Raw genomic sequence first — 27,176 nt, 5'->3', positions numbered from 1 at the left:
CTCACGTTAGCGCTCGGAGCTTTAAACGCGCGAGGCGCTGGGCGCGCGGAGGAGGCTGGGGAGGGGGCCGGCGCGGAGGGCGGTGCCGCGGGGCTCAGCCGCGCAGTGAGGCACACGCGGCCCGCGCTCGGGTCGGGCTGGGATTGGCCGGCCTGTGGCTTCCCCCGCCCCCAGCCAATCGCCGGCGAGGTCTTTCGGGGGGCTTTCTGTCCCTTCCTCCGGCTTGGCTCGCGAGCCCCGGGCCGGAGATCCCGAGCGCCCAGCGGCCGCCGGCGCGGAGAGGCCGCGCCCCGCCCCGCCGCGATGAGGCCCCGGAAAGCCTGCCTGCTCCTGCTGCTCCTGGCGCTGGCGCAGCTGCTGGCCGCGGCGAGCGCCGGGGGGCCGGACGAAGGTGAGCGGCCGGGCGGCGGGCCGGGCCTGCGGGCTGCCGAGCGCCGCGCGGGGGCCGCGGGGGCGCGACCCGGCCGGTGGTGCTGGCGGAGCCCTCCGGAACTGGCGCCCGGCGCCAACTTGGGGGAGTCCACGGGCGTAGCGGTGGGCAGGTCCGCCGAGGAGATCCCGGGAGAGGGGGCTGTGGGGCCGGGCCTCTTAACGAGCTCCCCGCCACGGGGGCTCGGACGCGGGGAGGGTGCCGAGTGCCTTCTTTGCAACCGGCTCCTTCGCCCTGGTTCTGCTCAAATTTCTCTCGGGTCCAGGCGGACTGCCCGTCCCTGGGAAGGGGCGCTGGGGAACTGGTTACCATTTCCAGACGAACGCGCCCGGGGAGTGTGAAGGGAGAGGGGCCACTGCTTTCAAAACAGGTTTTAGAAAGGGGGCGAGGGTCTGGAAACCGCATCGGGAACTCTCTGGGGCAGCCGCGGGCAGCAAGCATTTTACTTCTTAAAGATGGGGTTTGTAGATAAATGACTCAAGGGTTCTGGTCTGAGGGAGAAAGGGATGGCTTGGTTTGCATCTTTTAGAAACCGGAGAGACCACTGCTTCTGCGAGCATTTATTCAGCACCGACTCCGTGCCAGTCGCTGCGCTGGGTTCCGGGAGTAAAGGATGATGTGTGGCCCGGGCCCATCAAGTGCCCGCTCTAGTAGGAACATTAGACAGCTACTAGACATGGTTCCTGCATTTTTCTTGGAAATAAGCTAGCAGAAAATAAATGCGTAAGAGAACTTTGAAAATTAGAAGTCCTAGTCAAGAGAAGGTGGCTATTCCTGGAGAACAGGGCATCCCGTTGCTGGTCTTAATCTTCTTCCTCTCCGGCCTTTCTCCTGATGACTGTTTTTTTTTTCCTATTGAGTTTGTTCCAATGTAAATAACCCCTTTTTTCTAATATTAGTTTGTAGGGGAAGTGTGAACTTTATACTCTTTCAGACGGATTGAGTAACTTATGTGTGAATCACTGATTCAGGAGCCTGTCCCCAAATAGAAGAGGAAGTAAAAACCGGCACTTGGTGAAAAGAACACCTGAAAGGAACTAGATAGCAGTGTAGCCCACACGTGTGTCTTGGGACCTTTATCTAAATCACCTGGTGCCTATTTAAATCTAGAGTCCCGAAATATACCCAAGCAGAATGCAGGAGGGAGCCCTGGAATCTGCATTTTAAAGATGTTCTTCATTGATTCATAGGCAGAATAAACTTTGGGAGGACCAGTGGGGATGGAGGGTAGTCTTTGGAATGTAGCCAGAAAGCAAAATAGCATTGTCTTGGTTTTGATCCAGTGATTCCATTTGGGGGGGATTTTTAAGACGCCTAGGAGAGTGGTAAAGTTGGGTGAACACCAAGGGCTATTGGGTCCAGTAAGTTTATCATTTGGGTCACAGGTCACCAATGCAGTGGAGGCCCTGGGAAGCATTTGCCTCTGGGGTGAGCTCAGGAACCTCTGGAGTTGTCATGGCCGTGGTTGGCCTCTGAGGGGCATCCTCTGGGGTGCGGTGGGGGTTCTAGTCCTCATCTTCACTTTCCCATCCCTGAGGGCATCCCTGGCCCTTTGCTTTGAACACCTATCACAGGGGCTGCCCTGGTGGCTCAGCGGTTAAGTTTGCACGTTCCGCTTCGGTGGCCCGGGGAGGGGGGGGTTCACCGGTTCGGATCCCGGGTGCGGACATGGCGCCACTTGGTAAGCCATAGCTATGGTAGGCATCGCACATGTAGAGTAGAGGAACATGGGCACAGATGTTAGCTCAGGGCCAGTCTTCTTCAGCAAAAAGAGGAGGATTGGCAGCAGTTAGCTCAGGGCTAATCTTCCTCAAAAAGAAAAACAAAAACAAAAATACCTATCACAGGTAACAAGTCCTGTGGATTTATTTAGGGGCCACACTTCCCTCCACCCCAGAAGTTCCAAGTCTTTGGGCTGTTTTGTTTTGCTTGCCTCTCTTTCATTTTAGATTCAAACAGCACAGTGGTGTCTGAGTTTCTAAATGCCGCCCCCGCCCCCCGCAACATGGTTCCTAAATAGAGCTTAAGCTCTGATGGTGTAAGCCACAGGATGCAGGCTTTTCATGTCTCAGATGAGAAGTCACTTGTCCTCTGCACATCTTTCCAGCCAAAGTAGTAAAGGAAAATGTTTTGGTGCTGGTTGTTGCCTCCTTTTATTTGGGATTGGTTTAGATTTGAAAGTAAGTGGAAATTCACTTGGGTGTAGTGCTAAGGACCTGCCCATCTCTTTTCATTCCTGAGAAGTAATTATCAAACGATTCCCCCTAAAACTTAGGGTATATTGGGAAGAAACTCTGATGCGACAATACGGCATAGCAGGTGAGTGGTCAGGACCCTCCACTGAGCAGCTTTGTTATCCTTGAGCGGGTGACGAAAGCTCTGTGCACCTCAGTTTCTTCATCTGTACAGTGCGTGTAATGTGTTTCCCTCAAGGGGTGAGGTGGTATGTTGAGGAGCTCAGCACAGTGCCTGGCGCATAATGAATGTCGGCTGTAATAAAGTTAGATCTGGAGTTAATTTCTTTGTTTAATGTAAACATTCAGTATTGACCTAGTGGTAGAGTTTTTCCAGCTCTTACAGGCACTTTGTGGGGGTGAAGAGTGGCCAGCTGAGGAGGTAGAGGGAGGGCATCCTGAAGGAGCTGCCTGCATCCAGGCTGGGCAGGGATTCACTGCTGGGAGTGGACAGGGCCTGCAGTGACCTGGTTGGAGGAGCGGCCCCACATTTCAGGAGTGGCCCTTACATTTGGGCTAAGCAATGTAGAAAAGCTGCGAGAGCCTTCCCAGGCCTCACGCTGAGGAGGATGGCACCCTTCCAGAAGGTGCTAGAAGGCTTTGGATATGTTTCTGTCCCAGAATGTCCAACTTTAAAAGTGAAACTGAGTGAAGAGTGGTCTCCCCATTAAAATGTGGGATGTTTTCCCGGTAGGGATGTGTGGGTGTCTAGTGAATAGGAATACAGAGCCCGCACCTTCTCACATTGCAGAGGAACCATCCCAGGGTTATCTGCGAGTCGGGGAGGAATGGAAAGGAGGGGCCCCACCTTAATGCAGATGAGAATCCTTAATTACGTAGGGGAATGTTCTGTCATTTTCTTTGTTATCCTTAAAAATATAAAATGAAAATCTTTTTTTTTTAAAGTAGCAAGAAATGAGCTCACTCTTAGGAACTCTGTCCCATGGTAACTCACGGACACCCATTTAATCAGGAGACCCCATCACTAGTGGTGGTCACAGATGCTTCAGGCTGAGCATAGAGCTCAGAGCGTCTTTGCTTTTCTCTTCTGTAAAGTTCGCCTTATCCCCGTGCGTTGAGCGGATCGCCAAGTCCCTGTTTCTGCCTTAGCTTGAAGAGCGGATTAGGTCCCCAGTGCTTTCTTTTCAGCCTCCGTCCAGTCTTTCCATCTGCCTGCAGGTAAATTTGATTCTCATACTGGACAGAGCAGCCGGGCAGTGAGAGTGGATATGCACGGCCCGCGAGCCCTGCCAAACTGCCCTCAGCAGGCCTTCCAGACCGTGTGAGCATCCGTGTCCCGGGCAGCACATGTGGTTCCTCCTAGGCTCCCCGGGTTTGCAGCCCCCATGCAGCTCACTTTGGGTAGGACCTTCAAGTGAGGGGTGGTCAGACTAGCCTTTTGGAAGGCCATTGTGACTAGCGTCCCACAGGCCTGCTTAGGTAAGCTCAGTACTTGTCCTGCAGTATTCCTGGAAATACCTGGAACCCCTAGCCAGCCAGGGTGAAACTCAAGTTCCCAAGAGCCATTAGGTCAGGACCTGAGTGTAGAGTGTCGGCTGCCAGTCACCAGTGGAACGGGATTCAGTGTGATGTGAGTGTAAAGAGACAAGCTTAGGCCATCAGCCTAAGAGGTGGAGATGGGGCCTGAGCCCAGGGGTCTCCCTCGGGTCCTGTCCTCTACACACCCCAGGAGCCTGGTTCTTACCACTCTCCCCAAGCCCTCTTGATGCTGCCTGATGACAGTGCTGGGGGCCTGGGGCCTCTGCAGGTCTGTCCACCCCAGAGGGTTCCTGCTGTGGAGGAAGGAGGTGGTGAGGTGACCGTGGAAGTGGGGATGTTGGAGAGCTGTGGCCCAGAGTGCAAAGGTGGGGAGGGGCGACAGGGCAGGGAGGGAACTTGCCCCAAGAAATATGGGCATCTGCTTGGTTTGTACTTCTCAAATTGGTTTCTATTTGGATTTTAGAGCTGTTCTTCCCAACACCCCCCCCCCCCCCCCCCCCCAAGGAACTTAAACTTTAAGTTGGAGAGCGGAGAGAGGAATGTGAAAGTCAGGAAAAAGCAGTGGGATGTTTAAAGGGACACAGTTGAGGAAAGTGTGGCTCCGTGGGGAGGAGGTGGGTTTTTGGTTTGCTTTTTGTAATTAGTTTGCAGATTGGGTTGATCTTAACGATAATGAACAAAACGGCCACCCCACCCAGACCAGTTCCCTGGCTTGTCCAGCAGCTGCAGAGGCGCCACTGGATTAGTTGGGGCGGGGCGCAGATTGGACAAGTCCCAGGGGTTCCAGGATCCCAAGGGCAGGTTTTCAAGCCCCAACCTCACCCTCAGTCCCAGATAGCTGTAACTCTCAGAGTTGGTTTATCTCCTGGGGAGCACCTCCAAAAATGACTAATTGGCGCCTTGAAACATCCTGCCTCGGGAGTTAATGAAATCGTGCTCTTCTGCGTGCCCATGTGACAGTAGCTGGAGAGCCTAGTTAACGCAAGTGCGGTCCCACAATTCCTTGCATCTGTAGTTGGGCAAAAAGGTCATTTGAACCTTGGTAATAAGATGTACTCGGATTCTTGCATTCTGGGAAGAGAACTTTGCTCCCAGACAGGGCATCCTGCACAGGTGTAATTTGTTGTATATTTTTGATGCATGTTGACCTGTAAATCCCTAAAATTCTTCATGGGATAACGCCCACCCTGGAGATTACTCAGGGCTGACTTTATAAGCAAAACGTAATTCCCCATCCTCTTCCCTTCATACTTCAAACTTTCTCTGAAGGATAATGAACTTCTGGGGCTGTTTTTTATGCATATGAGGTAAAATGCCATCCCCTTTTCAGAAGTGGAAATCATATTCTGTCCTCAAGAATGAAAAGAGATCAAGTACTTATTTCCGGTTTGTACTGTTTTGGGAATCAGACAGTCGTTCGGTCACGGGAGATTGAAGGAGGCCCTGCCTCTGGAAAGCATAGAGGGTGAGCGAGAGGAGGCATGTCCCTAAAGTTAGCCTTGCCCTTGAGCACAGATGTGGGGGAACCACAAAATGAGGAGCTCCTCACATGCCAGGCGTGGGCTGCGGGTACAGGAGCCTGTGCTGTGGGGGCGAGGCCTGGAGAGACTGCAGAGGGGCGGTGCCGAGGACTGGATCAGACCTCCGGCAGGAGGTGGGGAGGAGAGGCTGACGTTGGGGTTCTCTGAGTCTGGGCAGGAGGCATGCACAGCAAGCCCCAGGGGGCTACGTCTAGAGAGGGGGCCAGTCCTGCCCTGCGAGTCCTGCTGGGGCATATAGCCTTTAAATTCTAGTCCTCTTGTTTTCAGATATCTCTTAACCATCCCCTCCCTTCAAATGAAATCTTAAGAGGCCACCCAGTGTGCAAATTTAGAGCATAATTTTTGGGATGGGGGAGGCCTGATGTCACCACCTCTTCTCCTGGTGGCCCCCAGGAACCACTTAGTACTTATGACACCTTTTGAGGGTTTGGGGTTCTAGGGAGGTTTCTGAGGAGGAGAGTCACCAGTTCTCTAACCAGTCTGGATGTTTTCCACTCAGATTCTTCTGATAAGGAGGATGCCCTTGAGGAGGAAGATGAGGAGGAGGACGATGACGATGAGGAAGAGGAGGATGACTTGGAAGTTAAGGAAGAAAATGGTGTCTTAGTCCTAAAAGATGCAAACTTTGATAACTTTGTGGCTGACAAAGACACAGTGCTACTGGAGTTTTATGCTCCATGGTGAGGACCCACGTTCTGCTTCCGTCGGCTGGATGGACCAGGGGTTTCTCTGTGCTCGCATGCTTGACCTCTCACAGAGTCATCCAGATCTGGCAGGGTGGGAGTGTCTGCGTGCAGGAATTTGGCCCCTTGGTTCAGGAACACCAGGAGCACAGCATTCCGCAAGTGCATCGAGCATCCAATGAGCCAGCCCTCAGGGACCGCAGTCTCACTTGTTTCAGACTCTAGTAGTTTAAAATATGAATATGTCCTCTGATAGTTACAGCTCAGGCGGGGGGACCTTTAACAAGTTGTGATAACTTGGAGAACTGTGTCAGTGACAGACATGTCTCTTGTTACAGATTCTGCCCCCTACCCATCTCATGGCCACCCCACCTCCCTCCTCCTGCCAGTGGTCAGGCCAGTTGCCCAGTGCAGGCTTGGCCTGCGGCGTGGTTTCCAGTTAGGAAAGGCACACAGACCCTGGGGGAAGCAGAGCCGGGCGCCCCACTTCTTTTCTGGTCTCTCACCCTCACGGTGTGGCACCTTTCAGCGCGTGCGCCTTTCCCTCACCTCTCTTCTGCTGGGTTTTGTTCTTTTTTTGGGGGGGGGGGGGTGGAGGGAGAAGATTAGCCCTGATCTAACATCTGCCGCCAATCCTCCTCTTTTTGCTGAGCAAGACTGGCCCTGAGCTACCATCCGTGCCCATCTTCCTCTGCTTTATATGTGGGACACCTGCCACAGCATGACTTGCCAAGTGGTGCCATGTCCACACCCGGAATCCCAACCGGCAAACCCTGGGCTGCCGAAGCGGAACGTGTGCAAACTTAACCACTGTGCCAGTGGGCCAGCCCCATTTTGTTCGTTTTAAATCTCACAATCCCTTCTTTTCTTTTTTCTTCCTCCTGCCCTCCCTGGTTGACTTTGGAGACAAAATAGTCAAGATATACTTATGTCATTTGTCCAGTGCCTGCTGTTCAAGCATGGTACAGGGTGTCTTGCATAAAATATCTAAATAGTCCTTTGAACAGGTCTATGCCATTGTATTCCTATCTTATAGATCACCAGTTCTCAAACTTTTTGGTCTTAGGACCCCTTGACACTGGAAAATTGAGGACCCCAAATAGCTTTTTATGTGGGTCATGTTTATCAGTATTAACCATTAAACTGAGAAATAAAAAAGTATTAATTCATTTTTAAATCACAGTAACCCATTGCGTGTTAATGTCAGCATGCTGACATCATTGTCGTTCATGGAGCCTCTGGACAGCTCCACTGTACGCTTCTGAGAGAATGAGTGAAAAAGACAGAAAACGTCTTTTGTAGAGAGTTCTCACCACACAGACCCCCTGAAAGGGATCCCTGGGCCCAACTTTGAGAAACTTACAGATGGAAACCCTGGGGTTTGGAGATGTTAGAAGTCTGCCCAAGGCAGAGCTGGGATTCAGACCTCTATCTGATGTCCAGCTGCCTTGGCCTCCCTGTTGTGTTACATTGTGTCTCTCCTCTTAACTGGAAACATTTCTGGTCCTAATGCCACCGTTTTTTTGTGCATTGCTGGATTTAAGTCTCCTTAAGTTAACCTGCTGCTGCTTCCCTAAATCTAATTCTTAGGTGCGGACATTGCAAGCAGTTTGCTCCAGAATATGAAAAAATTGCCAGTACTTTGAAGGAGAATGACCCTCCCATTCCTGTCGCTAAGATCGATGCGACCTCGGAGTCGGCACTGGCGAGCAGGTTTGGTGTGAGTGGCTACCCGACCCTCAAGATCCTTAAGAAGGGGCAGGCTGTCGACTACGAGGGCTCCAGGACCCAGGAAGGTGAGTGGTACCTGAGCTGTTGGAGGAAGCTGGGGCCAGGACTCTCCTCCTGGAACGGAAAGTGAGGGGAGGGAGAATTTGGATAATAGAAAGGAAGACAAGCTGAGGGGACTAGGAGTGACCCCTGGGAGCGCCAGCTTCTGGGAATGTTTGAGGTAACTACGATCAAAATGAACTCGTCCTTGGGTAGGGGGATACCTTCCCATTTAAGACCATGAAACTCAGGGTCTAGAGCAGATGTGTTAAGAAATGACATAAGAGGCCAGGGTTCTTGGTGCTGTTCTAGAGCAGTGGTTCTTAATGTTTACCTTGCATCAGAGTCACCTGAAGGGCTCGTAGAGACAGATGGCTGAGCCCCATCCCCAGAGTTCTGATTCAGTAAGTCTCAGGTCAGGATCAGTAATTTGCATTTCTTATGAGCGAAGCTTCTTAAGTCCAAGGCTTGCCAAGGCTGCCAGTCCAGAGCCCTGCATTGAGAACCAGTAGTGTGGGACCCAGATGGTTCTCTAAAAGTAGGCCTAATGGATCCCTGCCTGGCTCACATTAGGCACTAAATAAATTTTTTTTTTTTACTTTTTTTTTTTTAATTGAGTTATTGATAGGTTACGATCTTGTGAAATTTCAATTGTACATTAATGTTTGTCGGTCATGTTGTAGGTGCACCACTTCACCCTTTGTGCCCACCCCCCACCCCACCTAGGCACTAAATAAATTTTATTAAATGAATGAACAAATAAAATTGTGGCATCTTTTGCATATCTCTTAATCACTGAGAAAAAAATTACTCGATGCTCCATTTTCCATTCCCAGTGTGGCATAGTGAGAACAGCACTGCACAGGGTTTGGGTCTTTATAGCTGTGAAATAGCGCTGTGTCCTGGACAAGGGCCTTCCCTTGCCAGGCCTCGGCTTCCCCATCCTCGGAACATGAGGTCACTCGGACTTGGTCCCCAAGTTTCCTTTGAGTTGGTGCGAGAGTCTGTCCTGTGATCCTCTGAGCGCTGGAACCGTTGTGGGTACGTGAAGAAGACATGATCACGACCATTAATACTTTCACATTGTATTTGTTGACTAGATAATGTGGTTTGGAATTCAAAGAGGTGGATAATCAATAGTCTTTCCACGCTGGCCCCACCCAGCTCCCCTCCAGTAAGGCGGCCGGTATAACACGCTTCTCCTGTGCCCTTCATGGATACTTTGTACACAGCAAAGCAGATACATCTATGTGTATAATTTTCACACAATTATTAGCATATCTTAAACACCATCTGCACCTTCATGATTTTACTTAACAAATTTGTTGTAGCTATATCAGTACATAAGGAACTTAATCTAAAAACATGCTGAAAGTTTACTGTTTAAAAGTAAATAGGCCTGTATATTTGGAGGTCTGTGCTCAACCTTTGACCTCTAGGGATGTGGCCCCATTTGGAATCTTGAGAGCAGTACTGGCCAAAGTGGGCTCCTCGGGCAGTCGGCCCCCCAAGTGCGTGTTAACAAATGGGCCTGTTCCGCGTTCGCTGACTCGGCCTCGGGCGTGGGCTGGGGCAGGCACCTGACCTGTGGATGCCGTGGAGGTGCTGCTGGTGCTCGCTTCGTCTGAAAGCTTGTCATTCGCAGGCATGGTTCTCAGACCTGGCTCCTTGGGTTCCACTGCAAAAAAGGGGACATTTTTAAAAGTTTGCCACCACTGCTCCTAAGAACCACTTGGAAAGTGCTTTGTGAGAGTATGTTCTGTGTCCTGCTCCCACCATTGATTCCTGCTCTGGGGACCAAAGCCACAAACGGACCTTTTTCTCATGGCTTCCCAGGTGATGCTGGTGCAGCTCAAGCCATGGGGGAGCTGCTCCTCTTGTCCATTTTTCTCCATTTTCACATGCATTTTACCATGATGAAATATGCTGGTGCTGAGTGTGCATGACTGAATGCGTATATATTTGCACATGCAGAGGGGAGACCCCCCATGACTATTGCCGGGCCTGTGTGGTCCAGGCACTGGGGTGCCCCCTCGGGGTTCACTTGCAGTTAGTACCGTGGTCCGTAAGAACGGAGTCTCACCCATCAGGTTGGTTGTGGTCCGTAGAGAAGTCTGCAGGTTTGTGCAAGGCAGTGGACCTTCTGACTCCTACCTGTGGCCTCAGAACTGCAGAGTGGCCCTGGCTAGAGATGCTATTGGACTTCAGGAACTCAAATGTTCCCTCTTCTCCTGTGTCATTTCCCCCCCACCCCCACCCTTTTCTCTCTTCACCCCTCCCCACCTGCCTCTGGAGTGAGGTGAGTGCCCACTGTCTTTGGGTCTGCCTATGCTCAGTCTTTTTGGGTTTCTTTCAGAAATTGTTGCCAAGGTCAAAGAGATCTCCCAGCCTAACTGGACACCTCCCCCAGAAGTCACGCTTGTGCTGACTAAAGACAACTTCGATGAAGTGGTGAACGATGCAGACATCATTCTTGTGGAGTTTTATGCCCCATGGTAAGATGGTGTCGCTCTCACATTATTCGGATTTTGATCGGCCCTGTACTGTGCGCGGTACCCTAGCAGGCACTGGGCGGGCGTGTCAGAGGCAGACCCCTGCACGAGGCAGAGGTGGCTGAAAACCAAGGTGTGCAAAGGGTGGAGTGGAGCTGCTCAGTGTCCGGGCAGGGGTGGGTGGTCCTGTGCAGTCTTCTCCCATGGCATAGGATGAGGCTAAACAGAGAACGGGAGTGTCGAGCAGAGTGAAGCCCACGTGTCCACATAAGGGGGCTGCCGGGTGATCCCGGGCCCCTCAAGGCTGGAGGACACCACTGTGCACCAGGCCTGTGCCTGCCTAGATCACCTTTGTCACTGCACACCTGCGAGTGCGGGGGAAGTGTCGCTGTGAAAGCACTCTGACAGCCATGACTCGCAGTGGGAGCTGGCGCTGTTTCCTATCCTGCAAGACATCGAAGTGCTGCTCTGAAAGTTTGTCCGGCCGTGATAAGGAGGAAAGAGCAGAGCTGCCGCAACAGCAGGTGGGGTGGTGGCAGCTGGCCGCCTCGTGCTGCCTGTCCCAGACTGTAGTCGGGGCCTTGATGCCTCCCTCCCGAGGTGTTTGAACCATGGTTTCCTCTGTCTTCATCTTTGCTCATCGCTGTTCCAGAGTGAATCTCGGAAGATGACCCCCAGCCTTGCTTCACTCCTGAGACGTGTCCCCTTCTCACGCCGGAGCCTGTGGTTTCCACAGCTGTCCTGCCGTCTGTCCCTCTGCTCACCTGTCTCCTTTGGCCTCTTGTGCTCCCAGATCCTCCATTACAACCTGTGCCTCTTGATGCTGCCCAGCCTCTCCACAACCCCCAATCTCAGACTTTAGCTCTGGGAGGAGATAAGCAGCAGAGAGCCTGGCTGGTGGGGGCCCCGCCTCCACTCGCCCCCAAAAGAGCCCTTGTTTGTTTGGGTGCAGTGGCCCCAGGATATGGTTAGGATTGGAGAAGACACAATCCCTTAACCCAAGCTTATGGCCCACTCCCTGCCAGAAAATAGGAGCCCCCAGTGCTGCAGAGGAGTCAGGCCAGTCCCTTAGCGTTTGTGAGGGATGTGGCTGCATGACTGCCACATACACAGGTATCATAGCCAGTTCTGGCAGTCAGATAATGAGTGATGACAGAGCTTGTCGAAGAGGGGAAAGCAGAAATTATTGGAGTGGAACATGCAGGAGAAGGAATCCAAAGGACCGAGGTGGGGTGAGGGGAGGACCGGGGGAAGGAAGAGGCCAAAAACAAAGGCAGTGGCAGACAGTGACTACTCCTTGAGCGCGGCTTAGGGGCAGAGGTGTTGCTGTTTGAGGAGGGAAGGAGGCCTGAGCAGTTGGAGTAGACGGAGCCGGGCAAAGCAGGCTGTTTTCAAGGGAGATGTGCCTGTGGCTGGTGGTCCAGGAGGCTGTCAGCCTTCCCAAGGAACAGCCCCAGGGGCCGTGTATTATTATCTTGGTGAATTCACCATGGATCAGCTAGTGGTTCTGATTCTTGAGCAGGCTTGGTGTTTGTCAGGATGGGCAGCGTAGACCAAAATCGGGAATATGACCATGGGGCAAACAGGCGTGACCCCAGGTGGCGTGTGCTCTGTGACAAAGCCCCAAAGCTCTGGATCCTGCCGCAGAAGACGCTGTGCTTGGTCGTCCTTGGGCCTGCACACGGGAGAAGGAAGGGAACACCATGGTGCATGTGGGGGGCGGGTAGGCCTGTGGCGCCCTTGCAGCCCTCCTCCGAGGTTTTTGCTTCAAGAGGGGCCCGTTGTGGGGCCGGGGGGTGTTGAAGGAAGAGCAGCAGCACTGTGACGCCTCGCTGCGTGGGCCCATTGTGGAGCGTAAACGTGTGACACCCTGAGCTGGGTCAGCGGGCCACTTCCTCACATCGGTGCTCAGTACATGCCTCGAGTGCAGATTCTTCCTCTTTCTATTACAGCAGGGGAACAGTTATCCTTTTACCTGCGAATGGTGCGCATATTCCAGGAGGCAGCCTTTAGTTCACCTGGGGGTCCTGAGGACCTTGACTAGACAGGGTTTTGTTTTTGCTCAGTACTGAAGCCCCCGGCTTGCCATGCCAGGCTGGATGTGGTCCACAGGCTCTTGTTGGACAGAGGCATTCTAGGTTATCTCAGTTCCGAGGTCTCTGGACTCATGCCTCCTCCTGCCCTGGTTGGTTGGTGTCAGTGAGGGTTTGTCATCGCTATTCCATCTGTCCTCCATGCTTTCGTTATGTTATGACTTTAGTCCACCGTCCCTCGCCTCACGCCTCCTTTAACAGGCTAGTGTCAACTTCCTACCTGTCCCTTGTGTCCCAGATCAACTGTCACATCCTGTATGAAGCCATCCTCCTTATCTATCCCAACTCTCCAACCAAGAAAATCTCCCCTCTTAGGACATTGTCTGTCTTGGCCTTTCTTCTGTCTTACCCCACACCCCAGTCACACTCCTGTCTGCACCTGTGTTGCCTGTGAGCGTGTGTACACACACACACACCCCATGTGACTGCCACAGGAGGAAGCGATGTCATGCTGGCCTCTCCAGGGGCCTGGCTCAGCGCCCTCACCTAGGAGACATTCAGAGCTTGGCTGGATCTAAGCAAATTGCTCAGGAATGCAAGTTGGATCGTTTCCTCATTTAGCTGCGAGGCTGTGTCCATGCTAGAACAGCCCCTGACAGAACTGGCTTCCTCTTGCAGGTGTGGACACTGCAAGAAACTGGCCCCCGAGTATGAGAAGGCCGCCAAGGAGCTGAGCAAGCGCTCTCCCCCAATCCCCCTGGCGAAGGTTGATGCCACTGCAGAAACAGACCTGGCCAAGAGGTTTGATGTCTCTGGCTACCCCACCCTGAAAATCTTCCGCAAGGGAAAGCCTTTTGATTACAACGGCCCACGGGAAAAATACGGTACAGTGGCTTCTTCCTCCTACCTTGGCGGGAAGGGGAGGCTCCCTGGCTGATGTGGGCAGCGGGCAGAGCCGCAGCAGAGCGCCCTGGAACCCTGGGCCCCTCCTCAAGTGAACCTCTGCTCCCAGGGATCATTGACTACATGATCGAGCAGTCTGGGCCGCCTTCCAAGGAGATTCAGGCCCTGAAGCAGGTCCAGGAGTTCCTGAAGGATGGAGATGATGTCATCATCATTGGGGTCTTTAAGGCAGAGAGTGACCCAGCCTACCAGCAGTACCAGGATGCTGGTAAGTAGTGGCTCTCTGGGCTGGACAAAATGCATGGGTCCTGGCCATCTGTCTGAGATTGCTGGGGAGTCTGCTGCTTCTGCATAAAACTCCTGGGTTTGGGGCCGGCCTAGTGGTGCAGCGGTTAAGTTCACACGTTCTGCTTTGGTGGCCCGTGATCTGCCAGTTTGGTTCCCGGGTGCGGACATGGCACCGCTTGGCAAGCCGTGCTGTGGTAGATGTCCCACATATAAAGTAGAGGAAGATGGGCACAGATGTTAGCTCAGGCCAGTCTTCCTCAGCAAAAAGAGGAGAATTGGTGGCAGATGTTAGCTCAGGGCTAATCTTCCTCAAAAACAAAACAAAACAAAACCCTGGGGCGTTGATTTAGGGGATGGCTTGATGGAAGAACTGAGATGGCATCAGTGGGAACATGCTTTCCTTTCTGGGGTTGAGGTTGGAGGTTAGTTCCCTGTGGCCTTGATTACCTATGGGCGATATGATCTCGTACTAAATAGCTGCGCCATCTCCCTTCTGGCCTCTGAGAGGAGGGGAGGTCATCCAAGTTCATTGTCTACCTTCTTCCCCTTCCCAGAGCCCCTCTGCAAGGGGAGGGTCTTGACCAGAAAGTTCTGAATCAGACCCAGGTTGGAGTCCTGGCTCTGGCACTTCTTAGCACTGTGACCACAGGCAGTGGCTTGATCACTCTGGCGTTCTCACGTCCAGCATGATGATCTTTTCTTCGCTGAGAGGTGGTTAGGTTAATTGAGTATGTATGTAAGTGTAATGTAATGTAAATGAATGTAAATGAAGCGCCTAGCCAAGTGCCTGGTAATCCTAAGTACCCAGTGAATGCTGGTTTAGCTCGTCTGAGAAGTGACATTGTGATGAACAGCTGTCAGTAGTGGTGTTCTTTGGGGCAGGGGTCCTTGCCGTCCTGGGGGCCCTGGGTTATGAGTGGGAGACGGCTATTTGAGGAACACTCAGGGTCCTCTTCATCCTCATCAGCTCCTTCCTAGCGCCCTCCCCCCTCACCCCGTGTTCACACGTACCTTCGCTCAGTTTCCTACTTCAAAGTGGTAATTATAATCTGTTCAATGCACTGCTGGCCACTTCGTGCTAATGTCTGCACTACACAGTAACAATTGTGCGTATGTCAGATGCAGATTTGCGTGGTGACACTTAGGGTAGAGCTAAATTCCATTCCCCTGTCCAACATGAGACCTGAGGGCCTTCTTCCGTCTTTATTGATTAGGTAACCTTGTCATCCACTGGTAACCAGTCAGGAAGAAGCTTGAGGGGGCCTGCCCAGGGCCATGTCTGGGTGCAAGTCTCACGCTGTGTGGATGTAAATCCCCGGGGGTCCGTGTTAGGATGCAGGATCGGGTGCAGTAGGGCCGGGTGGGCCCGGGTACTGCCCGTGCTTCGGGTCTGGGCACCACACTTCGCGTGTGACTCCCACGTGGCTCGGTCGGTCGGGTTAGGCAGCAGGCAGGGGTGAGAGTCACTGGGCCTGGTATGCCCGCCTGTTCACCGTGGACTGCGTGGAAGGAGCCAGAGACGGCCCCAGGGGTGCGAGTCCGTCTATGAGAGGCTGTGAACGTGGGGGGTAATGAAGGTCTTGAGGCGATTGACCCACGGCCAGCTGATGACAAATGCCTGGGGCACGTGGAGGTTCAGAACAGGAGTGGGAGACTGGCCTGCGAGTGAGTGCCTTCTGGAGGGGCTGCCTTATTTAATCTTCACGGCGCTCTGTGACGTGGACTCTCATGTTTCCACAGAGGAGGCATGGGGAGGTGAATAGCTAACATGCCTGAAGTCACACAGTGAGGTCAAAATTATGCTTTGAATCCAAGTCTGTCTGATTCCGAAAGCCATGAGCTTGTCCAGGCCACTCCCTACCTCTCCCAAAACAGGTGGTGTACTGTCTCAGCCGTGTGTTCCTGTAACCCAGTTGGGAGGCCCGCCTGCAGGGGTGGGGTGGCACCTCTGGGGTCTCACCCAGTGTGTGGATCGCACACTCAGCTCAGGATGGGTCTGCATGCCTCAGCAAGGCCAGAGCGGAGGGACTGAGTGCGTTCGCCAGGGGGATCTAGGGCAGGGGTGCCCTCGGCCAGATCGGGCCCCATCTGGTTTTCTAAGTGTCATTGGAGCGCAGCCCCACACGCTGCTTTACGCATTGTGTAGCTGCTTTCACACTGCGGCACAGAGTTGAGTGGTTGGGACGGTGCGGCCTGCAGAGCTGGGGATATTTACTGTCTGATATTTATTGATGCTTTCCAGAAAGTTTGCTAGTCCCTGTTTTAGCATATCCTCAGTCAGTGTGGGGTTTCATCTTGGGAGTTTTTAAATAAAAGTGTCCATACAGCAAAAGAATGGCAGCCCACAGACAGGCTGCCCACCAACTCTAGGAGGAGAGGTGGCCCCCCTGGGGAGGGTGCGATGCTCACTCGTTCTTGTGACAGACGCTGTCTGAGGTTAATGTGCTTCTCAGCACTGGAGGCGGCAGTTGACCGTAGCTCCTGGCAAATTAGCTCTAAGTTCTTCTGTGAACATTCAGTTTGTAGGTTTTTGTTTTGCTTTGTTTTGTACAAATTCCAGTGTAGAGTATTTAAGGCATTACATCTTTACCAAGTTTTAAAATCCAAACTCCCTTCAAGCATTTAGGCTCTAGTGGTGCCCGCACAGCATTCTCCATGGTAATGACACTGTTTTTAGGGCATTTGCTTTGCCTGAGAATGGATAATGAGTTAAACCTAGGTCGTGCAAGCAACTTAATAAATTGTATCTCGATCCCTCTGTTCATTTCTCAGCTAACAACCTGAGAGAAGACTACAAATTCCACCACACTTTCAGCACTGAAATAGCGAAGTTCTTGAAAGTCTCCCCCGGGAAGTTGGTCGTTATGCAGCCTGAGAAATTCCAATCCAAATACGAGCCCAGGAGCAATGTGCTGGACATCCAGGTGAGTGCAGGCTCTCTGCACCGGCCAGGCCACAATGCCAGCGCCTCCAAAGTGCCAGCCCCTGGGCATCCGACTGTCATGAAGACGCCGGCAGAGCCACTGCTGGGGTTTTAAAGCATGGAGATTTCGCTCCGGGCTGCAGGCACGTAGGGTCTGGAGTGCCTTCCGCGGCCCCTGGTGAGGGCATAGGTTCCTGGAAGGCTGAGGATGGGAACACAGCCAGCAGGGTGGCCCGTGGTGTATTGGAGAGACTGGGGGGCTCCCACACACCTGGTGGGTCTTGGGGCAAAGTCCTGGCAGAGCTCTGCCCACTTTTGCAGAGAGTTGCTGCCACTCTTCCTGTGTCCTGGCAGGCAGCACCGCCCCTCCCGTAGGTGCCCCCCATGCTGTGGGTCTTGCCTGCATCTCTGCTGTTGCTCCTGCCAGGACATGCTGCTTGCTCAGAGGTCTGCCTCATTTGCCAATAGGCTGCAGAGCCATGGCCAGCCTCTCTGTTCACTGGATGAAGCTGTGGAGCATGGCACATGGGTGTGGCCTTCTTTTCTCTCCACCCTCATCTTCCTGAAGGGTGTGACACTCTCACCTTCAGAAGGGCAGAGGGAGTTCCTAGTCCGGCATGAGCCTGGATCCACAGGGGCCCGTGCTTCAGTGAATAGATCTTCAGATTTGAAAGAAACCTTAGATCTCAAGTGCAGAGTTTTTGTTTGGTGGAGACTGGATGCAGAGAAATGAGCTGTCTCAACCTGAGTCCCACAGCCACTTAGGAGCAGACCGAGGGGAAAATACAGGTGTCCTTGTTCCTGGGCAAGCACTGCTCCCGGGGTGCCATGACCGGCTCCGTTTGGGCCAGAGCTCACAGGACCTGGAGGAGGTGGTGCCTGTCGGAGGGCAGGGCAGGGTGAGCTGCGCCTCCTCACTTGAGTCCTCTGGGCGTGCAGCGCAGAGAGCAGCCATGCCCCTGCTGATGTGTTCTTGTGACCAGGGAACACGGCGTGGCCCTGGAGAGACCGCCCTAAGCTTTCTGAGCCCGGGTCTTTAGTGCCCTCGCCCCTTCTCAGAGTCTCCCGTGCGTCCCCGTCTGTCTGCTGCTGCTCAGGCTCGGGGCCCCTCGCCTCTGCCCTGGATGTATGGTGGCTGCCGTATCTCCTCTCCTCCAGCTTCTCTTCTTTCATCCTCAGATACTGACGCGGGGTCCAAAGAGGGACCCGGATGAGCTTGGGGGGCTGCAGACCTTGGGAAGTCTGGCAAGTTCTGTGTGGTATGCAGGTTCCCAGGAAAAGGGGGTCTGTAGCTTTCAATAGATTCTTGAAGGGGTCCTTGACCCCAAAAAGGTTAAGAGTCACACAGTCTAGACTATTATACATCCCTACCACTGTACTCTTTTTTAAATTTTAGGGGCTGGACTGGTGGCCAAGTGGTTAAGTTCGCACGCTTGGCTCCAGCGGCCCGGGGTTTCGCCAGTGCAGATCCTGGGCACAGATGTGGCACCGCTCATCAGGCCACTTTGAGGCAGCGTCCCATATGCCACAACTAGGAGGACACACAACTAAAATATACAGCTATGTACTGGGGGGATTTAGGGAGAAAAAGCAGGAAAAAAAAATTTTAAATAGATGGATATTATTTATATGCCACCTTTGTTCCAAAAATTGTTCAAGGCTGCTTTGTAAAAATTCACACAACACAGTAAATGCAACTTAAAACAAAGTGGATTTAGCAGTGAGGATACAGAGAAGACCAGGCAAGATAGCTGAGAGGAAGCCGAGTATCGAGTCCGCACATGCAGCACTGCTGAGAGATGAGGAGTCTGTCTGCCTGCAGGACGTGGGGAGGCGGCCCTGGCCTGAGTTCACACTGAGGCCACAGGATGTGAGTGCTCGGCTCTGGAGCAGGTGTGCCCTGGTGTCACTCCACCTTACCCTGGAGTCCGCCTTCTGAGTGATGTTCAGTCCTGAGCTGTCAGTGCCACCTGGCCCCCTGCAGCCCTCCTTGTTCACGTTTCTAGCACTTTCCTCCCTTCCTCCCCCACCCAGTGCTCTGGGACCAGACCCTCTGCACCTTGTCTCCTGCCTCATTCCTGCCGCTTCCCCCGTTGGAGTGCCTCCTGCTCCCTCCCAGCTGGCAAGTCCTGCCCGTCCTCCAGTGCCACACAGGGCCTTCTCCCTGACTGTCCCATCCAGATGGGACATGGGCCCTGGGGGAAGAGGCAGTGGTCATCCACTCTTTCCTAGCTGTACGAAGTAGGGCGAGCAGCTTAACCGTGGACATCAGTTCCCTCACCTGTAAAGTGAGACAGCAGTGTCCACCTCTGGTGTTGAGGCTGGGGTCTGGAGGGCCTGGCTCAAGTCCTGACTTAGTGGGAGCCCTTGGGAGCCCTCTGTGTCCAGGGCACTCTGCCTGTCCCGCAGGGCAGTCATCCCACCTCTGCTGACAGCCTGAGCTCTCGATATGTCCCCGAGCAACTGCCACCACGTCAAGCCGGTCACAGATGCTGCGTAAATGTCAGGGTTGGCTTCATTTCACTTGGAAAACACCTGGAAAGCCTCATGAGCCAGCCTTAAGAGCCACCATTGTTGAGCCTGACCAAGGACAACTGCCTGGGGTCCAGACCCAGCTGAGCTTCCTGCACCGCAGCCTTCCAGCTCCATCTCGGGAGGGATGGCCTCGGGTGGGGCAGTGTCCCCAGCTGCATGGCTCTGTCCGGCTCTGTCTGGCCCCACATTCCTCCCCAAGGCCACCTCGTGTTTTGGTGTCGGGGGTAGTTGAGAGTGTGGTTTCTCAAGGCAGAACGCAAAGCCTCAGTGGCTCCTTACAGCTGTGTACACTGGGGGCTCCCTTACCTCCCTGTGCTGCGATCTTGTAAAACATCCCTGATGGGGCTGCTGTGAGCATCAGCTGAGGGGAAGATGGAACGTGCCACTCAGGTCAGCCACGTTAACAGCTGCTGTCATCCGCAGCCAGGCCTTCCTCCAGCAGTTTCTGATTGACGTTGACAGTGAGCCCAGCCCTAGGGGAAGGGTACCTGGCATCTGCAGTTGCCTGGGAAGCTCACTTCAGGTTCTCTGGAGGAGAAGGAGCCCTAAAAGACAGCAGGGAATTACTGGGGTGTGCTCGAGTGGGGCAAGCCCAGAGCGTCTCCTCCTGTGCCATGTCCCTTCAGAGAAGATGTCTGTACTCATTAACAGTGACAGTGAAAGGTGGGAGTGTTTTGTTGGGCGCTCCTCACCTGTCCCCTCTTTGAGGCAGGGCTCCACGGAGGGATCAGCCATCAAGGACCACGTGTTGAAGCACTCCTTGCCCCTGGTGGGCCACCGCAAGACCTCCAACGACGCCAAGCGGTACACCCGGCGCCCCCTGGTGGTCGTCTACTACAGTGTGGACTTCGGCTTTGATTACAGAGCTGGTGAGGGACCCCCAGGGCCTGTCTCGCGGGTGGGACACTGGGAATCCTGCCCCCAGACCCTTGTGGTTTGGTGGCTGGGTGTGTTTTTTATTTACGCCTCAGGGTCGTTTTCCATTTGTGCTGTGTAGCTAGCCTTTTCGTTCCCTTTTGAGTAGGAGGGGAGCTCAGAGTAGAGACCAGCACCCTCTTGGAGATGAGGCAGCCGAGAGTTGGAGATGGGCGGAGGCTGCAGAGCTAGCACTAGACCAGCCCTGACTCCCAGGCAGGCGGGGCTTATGCCACTGGGCACAGACCCCATCACAAAGGTGGCATTTTTTAGAAGTGCTTATCTCTAATTGAGGCTTGAGCCTTGTCAGAGGATATGAGCGACAGAATCTTGAAAGTGACCTCTTCGGCTGAGCCAAGACTGGAGCTGCTTCCCTGCTCAGCTCAGCCCTGGTCCCGTTTCAGCCACTCAGTTTTGGCGGAACAAAGTCCTGGAGGTGGCCAAGGACTTCCCCGAGTACACCTTTGCTGTGGCTGACGAGGACGACTTTGCCACGGAGGTGAAGGACCTGGGGCTCAGCGAGAGCGGGGAGGACGTCAACGCAGCCATCCTGGACGAGAGCGGCCGCAAGTTTGCCATGGAGCCCGAGGAGTTTGACTCTGACACCCTCCGCGAGTTTGTCACAGCTTTCAAAAAAGGTGAGCGACAGCCAGGCCTCCCCTCGGGGCCCCCTCTGCTTCCTCTCCGCAGGGGGCTGGGCAGGCACGACACCTGGCCCCCCAGGTTTTCCTCCTGGACGTGAGGGACGGGAGGGTAGAGACGGAGAATCTCCATCCTTTGCTGTCTCTTTTTTTTTTTTAATAGAAAGATGACAGGTGTCTTAGAAATTTCAAGAAGGCTAATTTTTAAAATATTTAAAGTAGAACAGGCTCCTGGACTTTAGAAATAAATTGTCTGTGTGTGTAGAAAACTTGCTACGGGGCTGTACACAGAATGTTTTTTCCATCTGGTTGAGCGCATGGTCCCAGTTCTCCAGTGCTGGCAGGTGGTGGCCGTCGTCTCGCTGTTTGCCAGGATGCTCAGTGCTTCTCCCCACTGTGGCTTTCTGGGCCCCGGGTGCCGGCTCTCCCAGCAACCCTTCTACACCGGCAGCATCTCTCTTGTGACAGCCTCACTGAACAGGACCCAGAGGCCCAACACAGCCGGGTGAGGCCCACCTGCACCCTCTCTGGCCTTTGCTGGGACCGGGAAAGTAGAAGATTTGAGGAAACCATAGAGAGAATTACGTTGCCTGTTGTTGGGGGTGGGGTTTTGGAGACAAGGCCTTGCCCGGCCCTGGGAGCGTTTGACTTGCCCCATCCTCCTGCACATCAGGTGGGCCTCACTGCCTGGTCCAGTCGGAGCCACCAGGGTCCCAGACCTTCTCAGCACTCATGCCCCTCCCCTGCTTGCTTTCCTTGGCAGGAAAATTGAAGCCGGTCATCAAATCCCAGCCGGTGCCCAAGAACAACAAGGGGCCTGTCAAGGTCGTGGTGGGGAAGACCTTTGACTCCATCGTGATGGACCCCAAGAAGGACGTCCTCATTGAGTTCTACGCGCCCTGGTGTGGGCACTGCAAGCAGCTGGAGCCCGTGTACACTGCCCTAGGCAAGAAGTACAAGAGCCACAAGAATCTGGTCATTGCCAAGATGGATGCCACTGCCAACGACGTCACCAATGACCGCTACAAAGTGGAGGGCTTTCCCACCATCTATTTTGCCCCCAGTGGGGACAAAAAGAACCCAATTAAATTTGAGGACGGGGACAGAGATCTGGAGCATTTGAGCAAGTTTATAGAAGAACATGCCAGAAAACTGAGTAGGACCAGGGAAGAACTTTGAAGGCCATGGGGTCTGCGGAGGGCGGGAGGGACCAGGGACATTGTAGCTTCCAGCAGCCAGCGCTAGAACCCCAGCGAGCCACCCAGCTGATGGGTTAGCGCAAGGGCAGTATCTCTTTGGGTTTTTGTTTCTTTTTCTAAAAAATTTTTTATACCCTGATATTTCACTTCATGCTCTGAATACTGAATAGATAAGAATGACTCAATAGATTAGTCCAGATTTTTACAGAGGATATATCTATTTTTATCATTATTTGGGGTTTGATTTTTTTTTTAACCTTCCACTTTCTTTAATATATTTCTTCAAAGCAGATAAATTGAATCTCTTCTGTGTGAATTTTTTTTTATTTAAAATTTTAAAAAAACCTTTGCCAAATCATGTTGATTTTTGCCTTTTATTTTATCATCGTCTGAGGAATTAGTAGGTGAAGAAGATTTGACTGTTGATGTGCTTTAGCTTTTGTTGCTTTCTGTTGTGGCACCAAGTGAGACCTGTCGCCAAGCCCCTACCCAAGGATGACATTTCAGCCCGATCTCTGAGTCGCACCTGGTCCAGAGAGAAGCACCGTCTCTGTGCAGGACTGGGCATCGCCGTGCCTTCTCTTTTCAAACCAAGGACTGCAGGGTGAGGAGCGTTTCTCAGGTCTCCTAGACCCTTCGAGTCAGGTTCCAAGGCTCGTTCATGGAGAGAGCCACCCACCTGTGGCAGGCAGCCTCGCTTCTTCAGAGTCAACATTGCCGGAGGAGAGATGACCTAGGCACAGGTGGATACTTGAGGGTCATGGAAAAGATAGGGAAGGCTGTCATGATGGAATAAAGAAATTATTGAAAATTAACCTGCCCAGCTGTGTCAGAGAACATCCGCTCCGCCCCAGAGCCTTGGTTGAGTTGAAGATGGAGAGGCTGAGCTGGGCCGGGTGAGGAGGACGCTCTGTCCTGCAGAATGCAAGTCACCTCACCCAACCCCTGAACGTCCGCGCACTGGGGTGTCATCCTGACCTAGCTGGGGGGCATCCGTGTCTCAGCTCTTGGTTGTGTGGAGGTGGGCAGTGGCACATTCTGTTGGGATAGGGTAGGGATAGAGGACAAGGAGCCTGCCCTGAGCACTTCTGGGGGCTGGAGGAGGGGATAGGACAGGGCGAGAAGCTGGCCCAGCCCTCACTCAGGCTCTGGGGGATTCGTGTGATGTCCGCTCCATTCCAAGAGTTGATTCACCGAGATGTGCCGCCTCCCCCTCCCCTCCCCCGCCACTCACTCCTAGTTTTGATTGAAAGAAAAGTGCTGAGGTTGAAGTTTCTTGAGCTGGTGGCAGTTCTTTCAGCAGTGACCGGTGTGGGTGTGGCAGGGGTTGGGTGCGGGGCAGGAAGCAGGTGTCACGGGAAGGGGCAGCATAGGTGGGTCTTTCCAAATGATCTGCTTTAAAGTTGAGTCTGGCCAAGGTGGACTGGGAATTATGGGTGGGCGATGGTGTCTGGTAAGTTCTCAGTCTCCAGTGTGACAAAGCCTCCTACACCCTCGGTGTCCTTTTCCATCAGGAGGACACGTGGGCCTCCCCCTCAGGGACTTGATCTCAGAAAGCTCACAGGAGTGAGTGAGTGTGGGGCTTGAAGGCGTTTTCTACAACCGAGAGGCATGCTCCTCCAGCACCACCTGGAGAACAAAGTGGTTCCTCCCCTGGGGCCTCCAGTCTAGTCAGGGAGACATCACACACACACACAAACCCACCCCCCAGGAGGAAGAGACCTGGGCACCAGGAGAGAGTAACAGCATGGCTTTCTTTGAACTGAGATGACCTGGAAAGCCCCTCTTTCTGAAGCGACATCTGAGCTGAGACCCAAGGATGGGTTGGCTTGAACCCGCAAAGGATAGGACTAAGTCTGGCTTCTCAGTGTAGTTCCAGGACCTGCAGCTCTGGCACTCCCTGGGCGTTTGTCAGAAATGTGGAGTCGCAGGCTGCGCCCCAGACCTGCTAAATCAGAATCCGCGCTTTAGGAAGATCTCTGGAGATTCATAAGCACATTGGAGTTTGAGAAACACCAGACAAAGGCTCTGAGGCAGAAGTCAAAGTGTATCCTCTTCTGAAATAATCTGGAAACCAGGTTGCCCAAGAGAGTATCTTACCTGAGTTAACTCCTCCTATATTGACTATGAAAAGCAGACCCCCTACCTCTGTGGAAGAATTTACCCCAGACTGATTAGGGAGCTTGTAGACAGGTAAAGCAGACAGGCAGCAAATCGATTCCAGTCTGGTGTGGACACAGCCGTGGTGACAAGTGCAGGGGTGTGGAGGCTGGAGCAGCCCTTTGGAGAGGCTGACCTGGGAGCCAAAGGAGGAGGGGGGAGGGGTACACTTTCCAAGGCATAGCAGATGCAAGGGGACGGAGGCATCCGACTGCGGGGTAACTGGAAAACCACAGAGGGAAGCAGTGGAGGTGAGAGGTGGGAGTTGAGGCTGGAAGAGGTTGGGCCAGATGTGGGGGTCCTTTTGCAGTAAGTCAAGAATTTGACCTTATTCAAGAACTTTGTGAGGAACCATTGATGGTTTTAAGCAGGGAAGTGACATCGTCAGGTTGAGATTTTTACAATACCAGTTAACAGTTGGGACCTTAGCAAAAGCCAGACCCTGTGTTCAGGAGTTTGCCAGGTTATCCCGTTAAAGTGATCTGTGGGGCGAGAACTACTGTGTTCATTTTACAGCTGAAGAAAGGAGTGGGGAGGGGTCAGCCAGCCCCAGGGCAGGTGTCTGCAAATGCAGAGCTGGGGTTTGAACGCAGGCCCCTCAGTCCCTGTTCTGTTGCCTCTCCCTTGTAGAAAACCCAGTCTGGCAGCAGGGGTGTGAGGGGCCAGCTGCATTTTGAGTATTAAATGGGCTCCAGCAGGCTAAAGGGGCGGGGTCGCCAGGACTCGGGCTGATGGGAAAGTGAGGGTGGGTGAGTGGACCTGAGAAGTCTGGTATGACATCCAGGTTTCTGAATTGAGTTTTTGTTATCAATTATGAAACTCCTCAAGCATACAAAAAATGTAAAGAAAAGTATAACCAACGCCCTAAACTCATCAGCCACCTACAACAGTTAGCAAAATTTTGATACATTTTCTGTATCTGTCTGTCCTCCCTTCTTTAATGACGCATCCAAGACATCCAAGACATGTCGTTACCGCCCTGCATACTTGAGTTTGCGTTTTCCTGCAGAACCGCAGTGCCTTGTCACCCCTACCAAAATAAACAGTAATTCATCTCGGACCCAGTCTGTAGTCAGATTTCCCTAGCTCTCTCAAAAGTGTCGTTCTATAGTTGATCAGCGAGCGGTGCCTGCCCTTGGGCTTTGTCTCCAGTCCTGCTCCAGAGTGGCTCCTGTCAGCTCTTCTTTCCGCCAACAGCTTGACCCACTGCAGACACAACGACAAGGGACCAGTTGGATAGGTAGAGTTGTGTTTTGTACACGCATGAGGAACGGCCAGTTGTCGCCACCTCGGTGGTGTGTCCAGGGGGGATACCGAGACCTGGAGGGACTGAGTGCAGAACACAGCACCAGATCTTACCAGACTGATAATAGGTGCCATCGACTGGGTGTCCACTAGGTATCAGGGACCTGGCGTATGTTATTAATCAAAGCTTTAATCCAAACTGGCTACTGTTTAGCTGTGTGTCTTTGGGCAAGTTACTTAGCTCCTCTTGGAGCTTATTTCCCCATCTCTAAGGTGAAGACAGGCCTCTGCAGGGTATTAGTAAGGATTTGATGTGATAACGTGGGCCCGGAGTTTAGCCTTGTTCCTGGCATGTGGTCCTCACCAGGGTGCAGTGGCTGTCGCTCCAGGTTGCAGAGGGAGCAGCTGAGTCCCAGGCTTGCAGTTCTGCTTGAGGAAGGCGCAGCCGCTCTTCTAAGTGGTCATCTTGCAGCCGAGTCTGCTCAGGAGATGATGTGCTTCCTGGTATACGAGAGGCGATTGGGGCACAGAGCACCAGACACCAACTCAAGCTCTGCAGAGCCCTGAAATGCTGAATTTCAGGCCTTGTCCCATTGTTTAGACAAAGAGCCCATCTCTTTGTCTGTCCTGCCAGTTTTGATGGGCCAGGATGGGGCCATTGACTAGCATGGTGCAGACACAGGTGGACCCCAGATGGAGGCTGTGGGTCCGTGTGTATAAAATGCAGGTTGCTGGACCCCATTTCTGGCCCACTGAATCAGGTCGGGCAGGGTTGGAGCCTCGTGACCTGTTTTCAGAGGCTCCCAATACAATCACATTTCACCCTGAAGGTAGGCAGGACAGGTGTGATGACCTCTCTCATGTCATAAAGGAAATGGAGGTCAGAGAGGTTAACTGATCTGCCCACAGTCACACAGCCAGTAGATCATGAAGCCACCGTTAGGACTCAGAACCAGTGTTCTTTCCCTGGCACCAGCATTTCCCAGATGTGTTGGCACTTCTGAAGGAGATTAAGAAATGCCCCGTTAAAATCGAATTCTGTTGGTAATTTTACTTGGGAAATACTGGAACTAAAATAAATGCATAAGTGAGGTTCTTGAAGAAGCTCTCGGTCTGCGATGTGGTGTGCTGGGGCTCTCCGTGAGAATATTGGGCCTTCACCTGGCTGTTTTGACGGCAAACCACACGGATCCACAGAGCTCCATGGTAACCCGCTCTCCCAGTGCCCAGCCCTGTGAGCGCAAGTGTGTTTTATGAGAACAGACCTGCCCTGGGCTCCTTCCCCAGGCCCTGCGGAAGTACGATGCTTTCCCCGCCCCCCTCAGTCCCCCTGTCAGTGTGGACCAGCCCTAGGGTGGGGGACGTGGGCCAGAAAGTGCTCCAGGAGCCCAAGGACAAACCTGCCTCATGAGCCCGTCAGTGCACAACTTCAATAGCAAGGCAGGGGTGTGTCCCAGCCCGCCTTCTGAAGACCCTGTCAGAGAGGGCACTTGACTGTGGTTCCTCGATTCCTAGTGTAAAGGCATCACCTGTACTAAGGTGCTGTAGTCCCTCTGGTTACCCACGTGACAGTCAGCTGGCCGGGCCAAGCACGGGGCTCGGGAAAGCGGAGGATGTGGGAGGCCGCTGAGGGCCGAGCACAGAGAAACGAAACAGCTCAGAGCTGTGGGTCCTCGGGTGGACC

The 27,176-nt window shown here is 53.3% G+C and overlaps 1 protein-coding gene across 1 annotated transcript; it reads left to right on the top strand.

Moving 5' to 3' along the window:
- Positions 1-60: 60 nt before the first annotated feature.
- PDIA4 (protein disulfide isomerase family A member 4) lies at positions 61-22,902 on the top strand. The gene is made up of 10 exons (XM_046669583.1): positions 61-391; positions 6,205-6,385; positions 7,979-8,184; positions 10,515-10,653; positions 13,362-13,567; positions 13,696-13,854; positions 16,647-16,798; positions 20,045-20,201; positions 20,652-20,885; positions 21,652-22,902. Exons 1-10 carry the CDS (start codon positions 304-306, stop codon positions 22,065-22,067), a joined length of 1,938 nt encoding a protein of 645 aa, XP_046525539.1. The 5' UTR covers positions 61-303; the 3' UTR covers positions 22,068-22,902.
- The last annotated feature ends 4,274 nt before the right edge of the window (positions 22,903-27,176 follow it).

This window comes from Equus quagga, chromosome 8 (genome assembly GCF_021613505.1).
Source record: "Equus quagga isolate Etosha38 chromosome 8, UCLA_HA_Equagga_1.0, whole genome shotgun sequence".
Lineage (NCBI taxonomy): Eukaryota > Metazoa > Chordata > Mammalia > Perissodactyla > Equidae > Equus > Equus quagga.
Note: the sequence above shows the minus strand (reverse complement) of the source record. Positions and strands in the feature narration are given on the sequence as shown.